This window comes from Ylistrum balloti, unplaced genomic scaffold (assembly GCF_031769215.1).
Source record: "Ylistrum balloti isolate Yb309-2 unplaced genomic scaffold, AGI_CSIRO_Ybal_v1 Utg369762, whole genome shotgun sequence".
In the NCBI taxonomy this organism is placed as follows: domain Eukaryota; kingdom Metazoa; phylum Mollusca; class Bivalvia; order Pectinida; family Pectinidae; genus Ylistrum; species Ylistrum balloti.
Genome location: NW_026781960.1, coordinates 340,179 through 355,105, shown reverse-complemented (window position 1 = coordinate 355,105; position 14,927 = coordinate 340,179). Strand labels below are relative to the sequence as shown.

General features: G+C 36.8%; 1 protein-coding gene across 1 annotated transcript; it reads left to right on the top strand.

Moving 5' to 3' along the window:
* The first annotated feature begins 966 nt into the window (after nt 1-966).
* Nucleotides 967-11,298, top strand: LOC132543674 (WAP four-disulfide core domain protein 2-like). Its single transcript, XM_060207190.1, has 5 exons — nt 967-993; nt 4,369-4,413; nt 5,498-5,585; nt 7,491-7,649; nt 11,084-11,298. The coding sequence occupies exons 1-5, from the start codon at nt 967-969 to the stop codon at nt 11,296-11,298; spliced, it is 534 nt and encodes a 177-aa protein (XP_060063173.1).
* Nucleotides 11,299-14,927: the final 3,629 nt, after the last annotated feature.

Here is a 14,927-nt window from a genome sequence, read left to right as displayed (position 1 = left end):
GGCGTTTTAATAGCATTTCTGGCATGCTTCAAGATTCATATTTTTGTGTCCATAATACACGCAACATATGTGTAACTGCTTTATTGCTGAAATGAGAAGGTTGCAAAAATATTGATAGAATTTTCTTTATACGACAGTAACACAATGAAAAACTTACTTTTCTTGTTTACCAAGAACATAATTCTGATTATATTTATCTCTTAATAACTGCATGTAACATTGACAAAACAATCAGAGGAAACCTGTTTTCATAGAATTTCTGAAATACATGATACATTTGACAAATGCAATTTTTTAAGTCGAGATGATGGACAATGCTTTGAGATAAGCAAACCTAATACTAAACTTTAAACAGGTCAAAGAACCATCAATCTCAGTTTGGGAATAGTGTCAATGTTACATGCTCTAAATTCATTAATTCTCCTTGTTCTTGACTGAAGTAAGTTTCAAAATGATTTTTTCTGTTATACATAGAAAGACACCATTTACAGTTATACTTCAAACAAAATTTGTAGGCTTATGAATATTTTTATTTTTGTCTTGCAATGTCACACTTAGGGTTACATTAGCTAATTCTTGCCCATCTACCTCCGTACATCCGTGATATATATTTTTCATACCGTTTCTGTAAGGAAATGTTTTATTGGTTTATTCATTACCTCTATTTCTGTATTACAATGTACACGCGACGTTAGTGGCTAAATATATTTATATCGACCATAGGGTGTACCTTTGTTCGCCGTGTCGGTACCACGTGACTTATGTTGGGTCCCGCCCACTTATAACCGCCTAAGGATAGCTGTACATTGATTTATTGTAGACTATATATACAGTTGGTTTACAATCGAATAATTGTAAAGTGACTGCTGACAAAACAAGAGAGAATAACACCGATCTCTACGACTTCCAAAGACAGAAATCTTATTCTACGTTAAGAAGGCACGTGCTCCACACTAAAACAATTAAATGCCTATCGGAGTTTTCATCCTTTCGGTAAGTGATTTTTAAACATTCTACTTACTATTGAGTTCTTTGGTTATATATTTCTTTCTTATTTTTATCCGCATCTTCTCTCCTTTTTTCTCTAATCGGGATTATAAAGATGACATGCGTCATTTTTTCCCAATCCTGATGTTGGGTATTGTTTCATTTTCATTTTAATATATGTATTCCTGGCGACATTCGCTATATAAATCAAGGTTACATTTTAGTAATGTTACGCATCTAAAAGGATGATAAAAGCTTTGACATAAAAGACATTTAAAGCATCAGAAATGTTAAATTTTATATCGCAAACGATCCAACATATTTCATAAAAATATTAAAATCATGACAACAACACTGTCCATCAACGTGCCACTTAGTTTTGATACAAACTCTGGACCAACGACATCTCTTAGAGTGATATGTTACCATTCCGCAAACAGTAATCATATAGGGACTTGGTGTGGGTGTCCTTGTAGTAGGTGGTAGAAACCTCAGTGAACAGTGACGGTAATGTCGGCTTCCTGAGGAACGCAAACCGCCCATGTAAGAATCGGACCACAAACCGCCCGTGTAAGTATCGGACCACAAACCGCCCGTGTAAGTATCGGACCACAAACCGCCCGTGTAAGAATCGGACCACAAACCGCCCGTGTAAGAATCGGACCACAAACCGCCCGTGTAAGAATCGAACCAAAAACCTCGGATTTTCACTTAACTGTATGAGATTATGAGTGATCGGAGTTCCTCTGATTGTGAGCTTTTATACAGTCCATGGGGTTGGAAAAGTTCTACGGATCTCGAGATTGCCAGTAATTTGTATTTCTAACTTGCACTTTTTATGTAAAAAGCTTCATCACGATACGTTTTTGTTCATAATTCATACAATACATACATATATATACATAAATAATTACCAATATCGTGGATATCAAGATATCATTGTTTTTTGTGTTAAAGATAAATATTTCTAAAAATATATTTATAACAAAGTGATGAATCCCATTCCGAAAACTGTAAACATGTAGCTCTTCCTGAAATATTGATGGTCAAAACCCCTTATAATCAATATACACCGTGTGTATTGATGTGACGTATGTAGAGTGTGAACCGCTAATAACAGACTTGTTCGTTTATCGCATGTCGTTACGAATGACAATGAATTTCCGGGTTCTACATTAACGATTCGATGTTGTAATAAGTTGTAAATTACGTTAATCATTAAAACACCCACCATCGATTATAGTATACAATTAAGTACTCTGACTTTCACTTTAAATAGATCATGGCGACAGACAGACATGCTCTCACTGGACGCACACACCTTAGTATGCTTATTGATTTGTCAAGATGACGAAATGTTAATAAAGACATTTTATTTAATTTGCCAATATACGCTAAAATAGATAAATATGATGTGAGATTTTGACGTCATAACGTGTTGAACGTCCTTGAAAAAGACCTATCGAGCAATACACACTGTAGTACATGTAAACGTCTCAATATGTACGGATTAATAACATCGAGAGTTCACTCAATGGAAATGTCTATAATTCAAATAATGCTTTCTTTAGAAGTGAACCTTGCCAAAATACCCCGGACACACGAAGATTTTTTTTCAGGGAAACAATAAATTGTAAAAAGTAGCAAATAAATTGAGGAATTTACACATTAAATTTTTATATATCAGTTCCTCGATTTTCACTTCTACTACTACCAATTAATATTTTTTCTAGAAGAACATCTCATCGTGTGTGAGTATGATGACAAACTCAACTTCTCAAAAATGAAATTATTTGAATGACAGACATGTTCATTGAGTTAGCTACCGTGTTAATTTCGCTGTTGATGACAATGCTCCTGACGACTCTGACTCTGTACGTCATTACAGTCGTGTGGTGTATTCAAACAAAGCAGTGATATCAATATACTCTCACGGTGGTCAGTTCTTTCATTCAGTAATCAAGATTACTGTCCGTATCTGATCAATATCCAGGACACTGTGGCGTGAGAATACTGACCGCTCCCGTGTTGTACGTTTGAAATATGTACTTAACGACACGTAAACGTTCAAAGTTCTCCGGAAATCGACCGTTCATAATTGTTCAGTCTAACAGAGACACAGGTAGAGCTAATTGTTTATAACAACCTTTGTATAGGAAGGAGAGTTACAAAACATTCCTGATACCTAGCTGTAGTATAAAGTGACACAAAACTACACTAAGAACGACACATGGTTTTACATTTGTGTAGAAATATCAAAGCGAAATCTTTGATTGTGCGGTTGTACATTCAGCAACTTACATGTCAGGTTACCTACTGAAATTGAATGAACGAAATAAAATATTTAAACTAAACTATGGAAAGAGGTTTCAATCATTCATCTCAATGATTTTTTTGTCATTCCCTGCCGAAAATCTTTCCTATATCTTCGGTTATATTTACTTAATCATTCATTTCAAACATATTCTTATTGTATCGGTGAAATCTTATTTTTTTGAATATGTAATGAACAAATCAATTTCTCATACGAAATTTGCGTTATGACATTAACATTTATATTTTCGATAAATAAATGTTGTTTCGTAAAATTGAAAATATTGCCTTGAAATAAAACTTTCCTGTCGTCGTGGCTTTGGCATCGAATATTGCGATGTATTTTCTCTTGTTAAAATTACCAGTTCCCCCCCCCCCCCCCCCCCCCCAAAAAAAAAAAAAAAAAGAAAATGAAAGAGCGACCCTGTAATTTTGAATCGTTCATGGTTTCGAGGCTGGGTGTTTCAATATTTCGGGTATTTAAATTATTAACCAATGAATACAATCGGGATCAACTTATATAAAATTTTCGTAAACACACCTCTGTAATATTGTTCTAATTCCTTGAAGATTTTTTTACATGAACTTGATAACCCGATCGAGTGTCTAGAACATTGTAAGACAATATGAATTCAAAGGTTCTTGACACCAAAAAAACAAGCTTCATTTAAAAAGTAAACAAAATATTGACTTTATCACACCATAGTTTCTTCGCCTCTTAAACTGTCTCACGAGATTAGCATTTATGTTTCTAAGCCGGCCACCTTTGTTGATGTTAAATAGCAAGATCAACGTTTAGTTGTGTTTGGATCTGAATATCGTCACGATACGCTTGTGTTTGTAATGCTAGTATCGATACAAGCGTCAAAAGGACAAATATAAAATAGCGCTAGTCCTTCAATCTTGCATATACATGGCAATATTTATATTTTAGATAGAAAAACAGGATTAAAGGTTTGAAAAGTTTGTGACTAGAAGACTTATTCAATAGATTTAACTTCCGCAAAAGTCTTTACTTGTTTTGAAAATCATCCGTAAGTTTGGAAATTATCTGTTTCTCTGTTTCAGATGCTCTACACAGTGAATGTGATAGTAGACGCCCGTTTATCCTGTGTAAGTATCATACCGTGTGTGATTATCATACTACACCGTGTGTGAGTATTTTATTACACCGTGTCTGAGTATCATATTACACCGTGTGTGAGTATTTCATTACACCGTGTGTGAGTATCATATTACACCATGTGTGAGTATCATATTACACCGTGTGTGGGTATCACGTTACACCGTGTGTGAGTATCATATTACACCATGTGTGAGTATCATATTACGCAGTGTGTGAGTATCATATTAAACCGTGTGTGAGTATTTTATTACACCGTGTGTGAGTATCATATTACACCGTGTGTGAGTATCATATTACACCGTGTGTGGGTATCATATTACACCGTGTGCGAGTATCACGTTACACCGTGTGTGAGTATCATATTACAACGTGTGTGAGTATCATATTACGCCGTGTGTGAGTATCATATTAAACCGTGTGTGAGTATCATATTACAACGTGTGTGAGTATCATATTACGCCGTGTGTGAGTATCATATTACACCGTGTGTGAGTATCATATTACACCATGTGTGAGTATCATATTACACCGTGTGTGAGTATCATATTACACCGTGTGTGAGTATTAAATTTCGCTGTGTGTTACTGTATTATAACTCCGTCTTTATGACGCCCGGGTAATTTGTGTGAGTATATTACCGTATTTGTGACGTTACAGCAGATGTCTTGGTAATTTGTGTGAGTATATTATCGTATTTGTAACGATACAGCAGATGTCTTGGTAATTTGTGTGAGTATATTACCGTATTTGTGACGATGTAGTGGACGTTCTTGTAACTTATATGAGTATACAGAAAACATATTTCTTGTTTGTTTGTTTTTTAAATTATTATTTTACTGCCTCAAATTGGAGGATTGCAACGTGAAGCGCGAAAACAATCGTTGATTCACCGAGAAAAAAAATTAAAATGTTATGAAGGAAATCAAATACCGGTTTTAGAGACGATACTTAAAAATCGGAAATGAGCGAGAAATGTTTATAACAAAGGATACTAAACTGTTTCGCAGATTTGTATCTTTGGGGTAAATATTGATGTTTCTTACTCAATTCGTCTTCTGTGCTTTCTTTTAGGATTTGGAATGTGGCGAATCTGCAACATGTCAGTTCGTGAGAAGTACATGTGATTACCCTCCCTGCCCACGAGTTCCCGTGTGTGTAGGTAGGTATCTGTGATTATCTCCCCTGCCCACGAGTTCCCGTGTGTGTAGGTAGGTATCTGTGATTATCTCCCCTGCCCACGAGTTCCCGTGTGTGTAGGTAGGTATCTGTGATTATCTCCCCTGATGACAAGTTCCAGTGTATGTAGGTAGGTATCTGTGATTATCTCCCCTGATGACAAGTTCAGGTGTACGTAGGTAGGTATCTGTGATTATCTCCCCTGATGACAGGTTCCAGTGTACGTAAGTAGGTATCTGTGATTATCTCCCTTGCTGACAAGTTCCAGTGTACGTAGGTAAGTATCTGTGATTATCTCCCCTGTCCACGAGTTCAAGTGTACGTAGGTAGGTATCTGTGATTATCTCCCCTGATGACAAGTTCCAGTGTACGTAGGTAAGTATCTGTGATTATCTCCCGTGATGACAAGTTCCAGCGTACGTAGGTAGGTATCTGTGATTATCTCCCATGATGACAAGTCCCAGTGTACGTAGGTAGGTATCTGTGATTATCTCCCCTGATGACAAGTTCCAGTGTACGTAAGTAGGTATCTGTGATTATCTCCCTTGATGACAAGTTCCAGTGTACGTAGGTAAGTATCTGTGATTATCTCCCCTGTCCACGAGTTCAAGTGTACGTAGGTAGGTATCTGTGATTATCTCCCCTGATGACAGGTTCCAGTGTACGTAGGTAGGTATCTGTGATTATCTCCCCTGATGACAAGTTCAGGTGTACGTAGGTAGGTATCTGTGATTATCTCCCCTGATGACAGGTTCCAGTGTACGTAGGTAAGTATCTGTGATAATCTTCCCTGTCCACGAGTTCAAGTGTACGTAGGTAGGTATCTGTGATTATCTCCCCTGATGACAAGTTCCAGTGTATGTAGGTAGGTATCTGTGATTATCTCCCCTGATGACAAGTTCAGGTGTACGTAGGTAGGTATCTGTGATTATCTCCCCTGATGACAGGTTCCAGTGTACGTAAGTAGGTATCTGTGATTATCTCTCTTGCTGACAAGTTCCAGTGTACGTAGGTAAGTATCTGTGATTATCTCCCCTGTCCACGAGTTCAAGTGTACGTAGGTAGGTATCTGTGATTATCTCCCCTGATGACAAGTTCCAGTGTTCGTAGGTAGGTATCTGTGATTATCTCCCTTGATGACAAGTTCCAGTGTACGTAGGTAGGTATCTGTGATTATCTCCCCTGATGACAGGTTCCAGTGTACGTAAGTAGATATCTGTGATTATCTCCCTTGATGACAAGTTCCAGTGTACGTAGGTAGGTATCTGTGATTATCTCCCCTGATGACAAGTTCCAGTGTTCGTAGGTAGGTATCTGTGATTATCTCCCTTGATGACAAGTTCCAGTGTACGTAGGTAGGTATCTGTGATTATCTCCCCTGATGACAGGTTCCAGTGTACGTAAGTAGGTATCTGTGATTATCTCCCTTGATGACAAGTTCCAGTGTACGTAGGTAGGTATCTGTGATTATCTCCCCTGTCCACGAGTTCAAGTGTACGTAGGTAGGTATTTGTGATTATCTCGCCTGATGACGAGTTCCAGTGCGTGTAGGTAGGTATCTGTGGTTACACTCCCTGTCCACGAGTTCCAGTGTGTATACGTATCTGAGATTATCTCAATTGATGAGTGTAGGTAAATATGTTATTATCTCCCTTGACCACGAGTTCACGTATGAAAGTAGATATATGTTATCATCTCCCCTGACGACGAGTTCGCTTGTGTTATATATCTATTATTATCTTCCTTGACCATGAGGTCACGTGTGTAAGTAGATATCTGTTATCGTCATTGACAGCGAGTTCGCATGTGTTGTCTAATATTATCTCCCTTGACCACCAGTTCACGTTTGTTAGATTTCTGTTATTAAAATCTATTTCCTAACACACAGGTGGAGAGACAGAGCTGGAGACCCGACGGCCAGGCCATTGTCCAATGCCTAGTGCGGCGGCACCGTGTGTGACGCAATGTAGACGCGACAGCGACTGTCGGGGGGAGGAAAAGTGTTGTTTCAACGGCTGCGGACGCATGTGTCGACAACCTTTCCAAAGTAAGTTATAAGTAAAATCAAGGTTACCATATGGTAAACCCCGATACGTATAGAATAAGTACACATGATTAAGTCTCATTTTGATCAGTTAGAAGGAATGTTTCTTCATCTTTCATTAATTGACAAATCATTAATGAAAGTGATTAGTGTCCAAATACATGACTTATTACGAGTCTGTGTAGTATATTGAATTTACAGAACGGGCTGGTTGGTGTCGGTCCAATGTGATACATGTATTACACAAGCCTTGAAGTCAGTGCCTTATGAAATATCAAACGAAATCAATAGATTGAATACGACATTGTTGTTTACGAGAAATATTCTATTCATTTCATCAGTCAGATTCACGAGAAAATCTTTTCCCCATACCAGACAATCTCTACTCATACGTAACATTAATATTTTCATTTAGAGTTTCCTGACATTAAGGGATTGTTGTTATGCTTAGTTACGGCAATGTCGCATTTTATCTGTTGGGTCAGGATACTGTAAATTATTTATTTTTTTGCGAAGGATTATATTTCGCGTTTATTAGCGAGCAGCATCATTCGCAAATTAAAATCCCCCCGCGAATATACGCGAATATTTGTTGGTGTTGTCCTTAAATTAATTACTTTATAGTGTGGTACCTAGGAAATCATGTATTCGGAAATAAGACAATCACTTACCTTTCGCGAAATGAAATGTTCCATAAAGTGATTTACAGTAGTCAAAACAAACAAAGGTTCACGAACAGGTGAAACCAATGTCATGACCCCTACCCCAACCACACTACAATGTACTTTTGTCTCATTCATTAAGTATCGGATGTTACTCTGTATGATTTGGTCAGCACTTGGGACCTTGTTAGAGAATCATGTATCATATATATCTTTCAACCTCCTGGACAAACCAACTCCTGGAAACAAATGTTATTTCGAAGTAAACACGAAAGTCAAAGTCGATAAGAAAATTCTTGACAAATCAATCAACATATGTCATACTTGACGTCAGTCATTGTAGTGAGAGTTTGATAAGAACATTGACCACTTCTCGGACAAGGTTATGACTATTGGTCACTAATCGATTATCGTTACCAAACTTTGACCGTCTAATCAGAACGATTAACGGCTGACCGCCGCCTGACCAGCGCGGGAGTGTCCAGTTATCGACGACTAACAGAAGCTATTCAAACAATCACTTGAAATCCCCTATGTGGTTAGACAATATGTTTACGGCCGGAATACTTGTAAAATGAGTGGTTAGATATGATGTTTACGGCCGGGATACTGGTAAAATATGTGGTTAGATATGATGTTTACGGCCGGGATACTGGTAAAATATGTGGTTAGATATGATGTTTACGGCTGGGATTCTGGTAAAATATATGGTTAGATATGATGTTTACGGCCGGGATACTGGTAAAATATATGGTTAGATATGATGTTTACGGCTGGGATTCTGGTAAAATATATGGTTAGATATGATGTTTACGGCCGGGATACTGGTAAAATATATGGTTAGATATGATATTTACGGCCGGGATACTGGTAAAATATGTGGTTAGATATGATGTTTACGGCCGGATACTGGTAAAATATGTAGTTAGATATGATGTTTACGGCCGGGATACTGATAAAATATGTAGTTAGATATGATGTTTACGGCCGGGATACTGGTAAAATATGTGGTTAGATATGATGTTTACGGCCGGGATACTGGTAAAATATGTGGTTAGATATGATGTTTACGGCCGGGATACTGGTAAAATATGTGGTTAGATATGATGTTTACGGCCGGGATACTGGTAAAATATGTAGTTAGATATGATGTTTACGGCCGGGATACTGGTAAAATATGTAGTTAGGTATGATGTTTACGGCCGGGATACTGGTAAAATATATGGTTAGATATGATGTTTACGGCCGGGATACTGGTAAAATATATGGTTAGATATGATGTTTACGGCCGGGATACTGGTAAAATATGTCGTTAGATAAGATGTTTACGGCCGGGATACTGGTAAAATATGTCGTTAGATATGATGTTTACGGCTGGAATACTGGTAAAATATATGGTTAGATATGATGTTTACGGCTGGGGATTCTGGTAAAAAAGGAACTGACCATATACAGACGGTAACAACTCGCTATTAGGTCACGTGACATCGAATTCAATTGGTTCTTTTTTGTAATGTGTCTTTGTAGTTTGAAGGATAATCACAAATTTTAAAATGCACTCTCGAAATTAAACACAAAAAGTGGTTCGCGACTGTTTCTGTATTTTTTATTTGGCTTTCTATCAATTCATTGCTTTGAAGATATTAATAAACTACTTGTCTTAACTTATGACATTGCCTATTTTGGTTATTAAGTAGCGATATTTCACTACAGGTAATGATACAACGCCCCAACCGATGTAAACAAAAACACTTGTGTGAACAAGTGACACCGGAATATCTATTTCATTGTGGAAGACACACTATTTTATTGTGGTAGACACACATATTTGTGGGTGTTTTTCAGTCCCGGTCCCTATCGGCTGGCAAACTTATCGCTACACCATCTGACAGAGTGAAATGAAGGGCGGTAACTCTGTGAGATCAGAATGGTGTCTTTGTACGATCTATTTTTATCAAATAACTGACTTATTGTTTCGTATCATATGTCCATCTCATCAATATCTTAATACACCTGTAATAACACTATAATGACGTTACAAAGAAGTAGTGAATAAGCTACAGTCCGAATCGATGTAAGCCTGTATCATAGCGAAATTAATTTGAGCGGTTATTTTCAGAGATATGAATTATGTAACAAATAGAATCTTAAACACATGTTCGTGTTATGTGGAATTCATAATGCTCATTGTATTTTGTAACTCGCCTAAATGTTCTTGATATGTATGGTCATTGAATTGCTTAAATAAATTCTATATCATAGACACTTGTGTGAAATCTTCGGTATGTATTGTGACGTCATAAATAATGACGTACATGATTGGTAGTCTCGGTAGTAAAACCTGGGAGAATTCGAACTCCAACAGGCTTACAGGGCAATATTTCAGAGAGTTTTCCGTATCAATACCAAGTATATGATAAATAGTATCTTTAATTCTCGCTTACGTCTCGCCTAACGAGTTTTCCCTTTCTTTTGGATTTTTTTGGTTATACCTCCGGATCGGAAGATCGGGAGGATATTGTTTTTGTGCTGTCTGTTTGGCTGTTGTTTGTCTAGTCTCAGATTTAACCTTATCCATAACTCTTGCACGTAAAATGTAGGGCTTTCATATCTGGTATGTGTGTTCCTTGTGACAAGACCTTTCCGGTGGTACCAACATTTCCCACTTTGTCCCACTTCAGAATTTTTGTAACAACCGGGTGCATAGTTTTTTTTATAAATATATCTTGTTTTCTCACTTTTTAAAATTTTGTTTTGTTTGTTCTACACACGTAGGTGTGTCCAGAAAGCCAGGAACTTGTCCGTGGCATCTCCGGCGGGAATTGTTGTGTGGAATGGACTGTGGATCAGACCAGGACTGCCCTGGAGTGGAAAAATGCTGCGTGACTTCATGTGGAAGTACGTGTTCGAAACCATGTTACCATTGGTTACGAGGATCAGGAACTAGATCCGGTTTTTGGAGTCTGCCTTATATTTGCCAGCGATCGTGAATGAATAAAGTGAGATCTGTAATTCAGAGAGTATCCAGTTCACCCCTCTAAAAGGGTGAACACTAACAACAAGAACTGCTAGGTTTTTTGTCTTATCATTTAATTTTTTTTTATTTTTGTCTAGACTGTCGATAATGTTTCTGCTTAAAACGTCTTATTAAACATTGACTGAGCTAAGGGTAGGATATAGAGTGACCAAGATTGGCGAAAATTTTTTCTTTCATTCTGTATAAATTCTACACTTTCAAAATAGAGTGTACGAAGGCAGGTAATTCAGTGTACGTTATTCTTCAGACAGTTTTCAAAATTTCTCGATTGTCGAATACTGCTATTTCTATGTTTTTTAAAATATTGTTAAGTATCGAACATCTGGAGTAAATTTCGTTCCGCCTGATCTCTATTTCCCGTAACTTAGATACAGTTTCATATCATGGACTTTCATCAAGCTTTCTGATTGGTAAATAAATTATCATTGAGGATTTAAAACAGGATTCTCATTATTCAGTGAACTTAGCATTTTTGAATCTCATGTACACCACGTATGTTGATATCAAAGAGTTTGAATAAATGATATACACTAGAATATCTTATATTGTATGTGCTGTAACAATGGGAGCATGAGAGTTCGTTCCAGTCTAGATAACTCCATAGATCAAATGTTGATCTAACCTTTCAAAACCCGATAGCACGATTAGCAGATCTGGTTATGTCCAAACCTTACTCACTCAAACTATGATGAACTTTCAAGTTATAATTTGAATAATTCATTCATATGCGAAATGACCGTTGTCAGCCCCATTTCTGTTCGGTAAGACAACAGTTGGTAAATGTAACAAAGCGGATGAATGTTATATGATAAAGATGGGGTTCACGTGAGAGACAACATCAAGACATCGTTTTATATTCCACGAGAACTTTGAATTTCAAGAGAGCAAGAGAACATAACTAAGTCTGACAAAGTGTTAATTCGATAGGAGATGATAAGATAATGGCATAAAGCTAGAATGAAGTATGTACACATTTGGTCTAGGCCATAGAACAGAGTGTTCAATTGTAAACGAAATACTGAATTATCTTACGTTGGTGCTTCAAAGTTTATCAACATTGCACAATATTTTATAAACGATTTTATAAATAGTAACGGTGACCTAAATGTTGGCCCTGGCACACAGAAACACGAACTTGTTCAACGTATTGTGATATTTTACAAATAAGTGAAATTTGAGCAAAATCGGTTAGAAATGAAGTTGCTAGAATGCAGAAAAGATTTTCTATAAACAGTGACGGTGACCTAAAACGATGACCCGGCACAATGAAACACGAACTTGTTCAAGGTATTGTGATATTTTACAAATAAGTGAAATTTGAGCAAAATCGGTAGTGAAATGAAGTTGCTAGAATGATGACAAATAAAGTGAACATTATATTACAAACGTAACACTATATCCCCTTCGCGATCTCCGCAAGAGGAAAATTAAAAGTTGTTAAATCTGCTTTTCACATTCCATGTCAGGTATCAATTTATATCCTTCCACCATGTGCAGAGGGGTTTTTAATCGCCTGCATACGAATACAACATCTGAGTAGTCTTAATGTAATAAGACGACTTATTTAACACCGTATTACAGTGTGATATAAACCAAAGGCACAGAGGCCCACATATCGACTCGAAAATTCCAGTTTTTACAATCATCGAGCTGATCAGCTCAACAAAAACACTCGTTTTAACCTTTCACTACACATGTTTTTTTACTCAAGAAAAATGTCTGACAACGATTTCTCATTTGCTTAATAAAATAGGAATTCATTTCATATCACCATTTACTGCTGGACTAGGAAAATACATGTTTAACTGCTGATATACACGATTACTGCATTTGTCACCAAAACGATGCACCATTCGTGTTAATTGGTAATATACTGTATCACTGAGCAGTTTCGTAACATTTCCATAATGCAGGTAACCCTTACACTTTGTCATTGCTATAGACCAAGCGCAGGTGAATCTGAATCAGCAATATGTTTAGTTGTCCAAGAATAATCCAAATGTTCGGAAAGTAGCGAAGATGGAAATTTCAACAAAATCGGGCAGAAATATCCTCACTTCCTGTGAACGTGTGATATCTCTATCGCACAGAACATACATGCTAAACCGGAAATTTAAGACGTGCCTGATTAATGTTGACATTTTAATATCATTTAAAGGTAGTAATCCGACCAAATTTGTTTTTTTCAGACAAAGTTTATGGCGATGAGTTAGCATTATGGTTGCTTTAAATGAGTGTTACAAATAAGTCAATAAGTGAGGGTTACAAATAAGTCAATAAGTGAGGGTTACACATACGTCAATAAGTGTTACACATACGTCAATAAGAGTGAGGGTTACAAATAAGTCAATAAGTGAGGGTTACAAATAAGTCAATAAGTGAGGGTTACACATACGTCAATAAGTGAGGGTTACACATACATCAATAAGTGAGGGTTACAAATAAGTCAATATGTGAGGGTTACAAATAAGTCAATAAGTGAGGGTTACAAATAAGTCAATAAGTGCGGGTTACAAATAAGTCAATAAGTGAGGGTTACACATACGTCAATAAGTGAGGGTTACACATACATCAATAAGTGAGGGTTACAAATAAGTCAATATGTGAGGGTTACAAATAAGTCAATATGTGAGGGTTACAAATAAGTCAATAAGTGAGCGTTACAAATAAGTCAATATGTGAGGGTTACAAATAAGTCAATATGTGAGGGTTACAAATAAGTCAATAAGTGAGGGTTACAAATAAGTCAATAAGTGAGGGTTACAAATAAGTCAAAACAAAAGTCGTTATTTGACTCATTTAGATTCAACATTTGTCTGCAATTTGTCTCGCTGCTCATGTATGTCTAGCATGTTAGAGTTAAGGGACAGAACAATGGTCATTCCGTAGGCAAAGCCTGGGGTTAGATAATCGTGGATCTCCTCCTCGGTGAGAGATTTCTTTACCCTACCCTCAGACTAGGTCCCTATTAATCTGTTATATACAGAGGCGGTGTCTTTCCCACACCTAAATACATGCTACGTTTGTTTTATCCTAGCAAATTTCATTTTATAACACAATCTGAAAAAAAAACCAAAAGGTCCATTGGCCTTAACGATCATCTGACTATAAAGACCTATATATATATATTAAAGATGGACCTAAAACAAATTGCTCCACTACGCTACAGCTTACGTAGAAGATATTGTTGATTCATACAGACATTTTCTGCAAACTTGAAATCATATTCTTTATACATGCACTACACAATTGCCATTACTCCGGACATACTGCTTGTTGAAAAACAATCTACAGGCCCAATATCAAGACTCTTGGCCTCCCGGTTATTCAAAAGAAGCTGCTTAAGTTTTCAATACATTTGACCCCTGTGACGTTGAAAGTTGGTCCAATATCAGCACCTTGGGCCTTCTGATTATTGAGAAGTCATTTAATCATTTTAACACGTTCGATACCCGTGACCTTGAAAGTAGGTCAATGTCATTAATATTAACAAAGTTGGTAGCCCTTCATCTTAGCATGCTACAGGTCTAATAATATCATCCTTGGTTATTGAGATGAAGACATTTAAAGATTTTAACATAT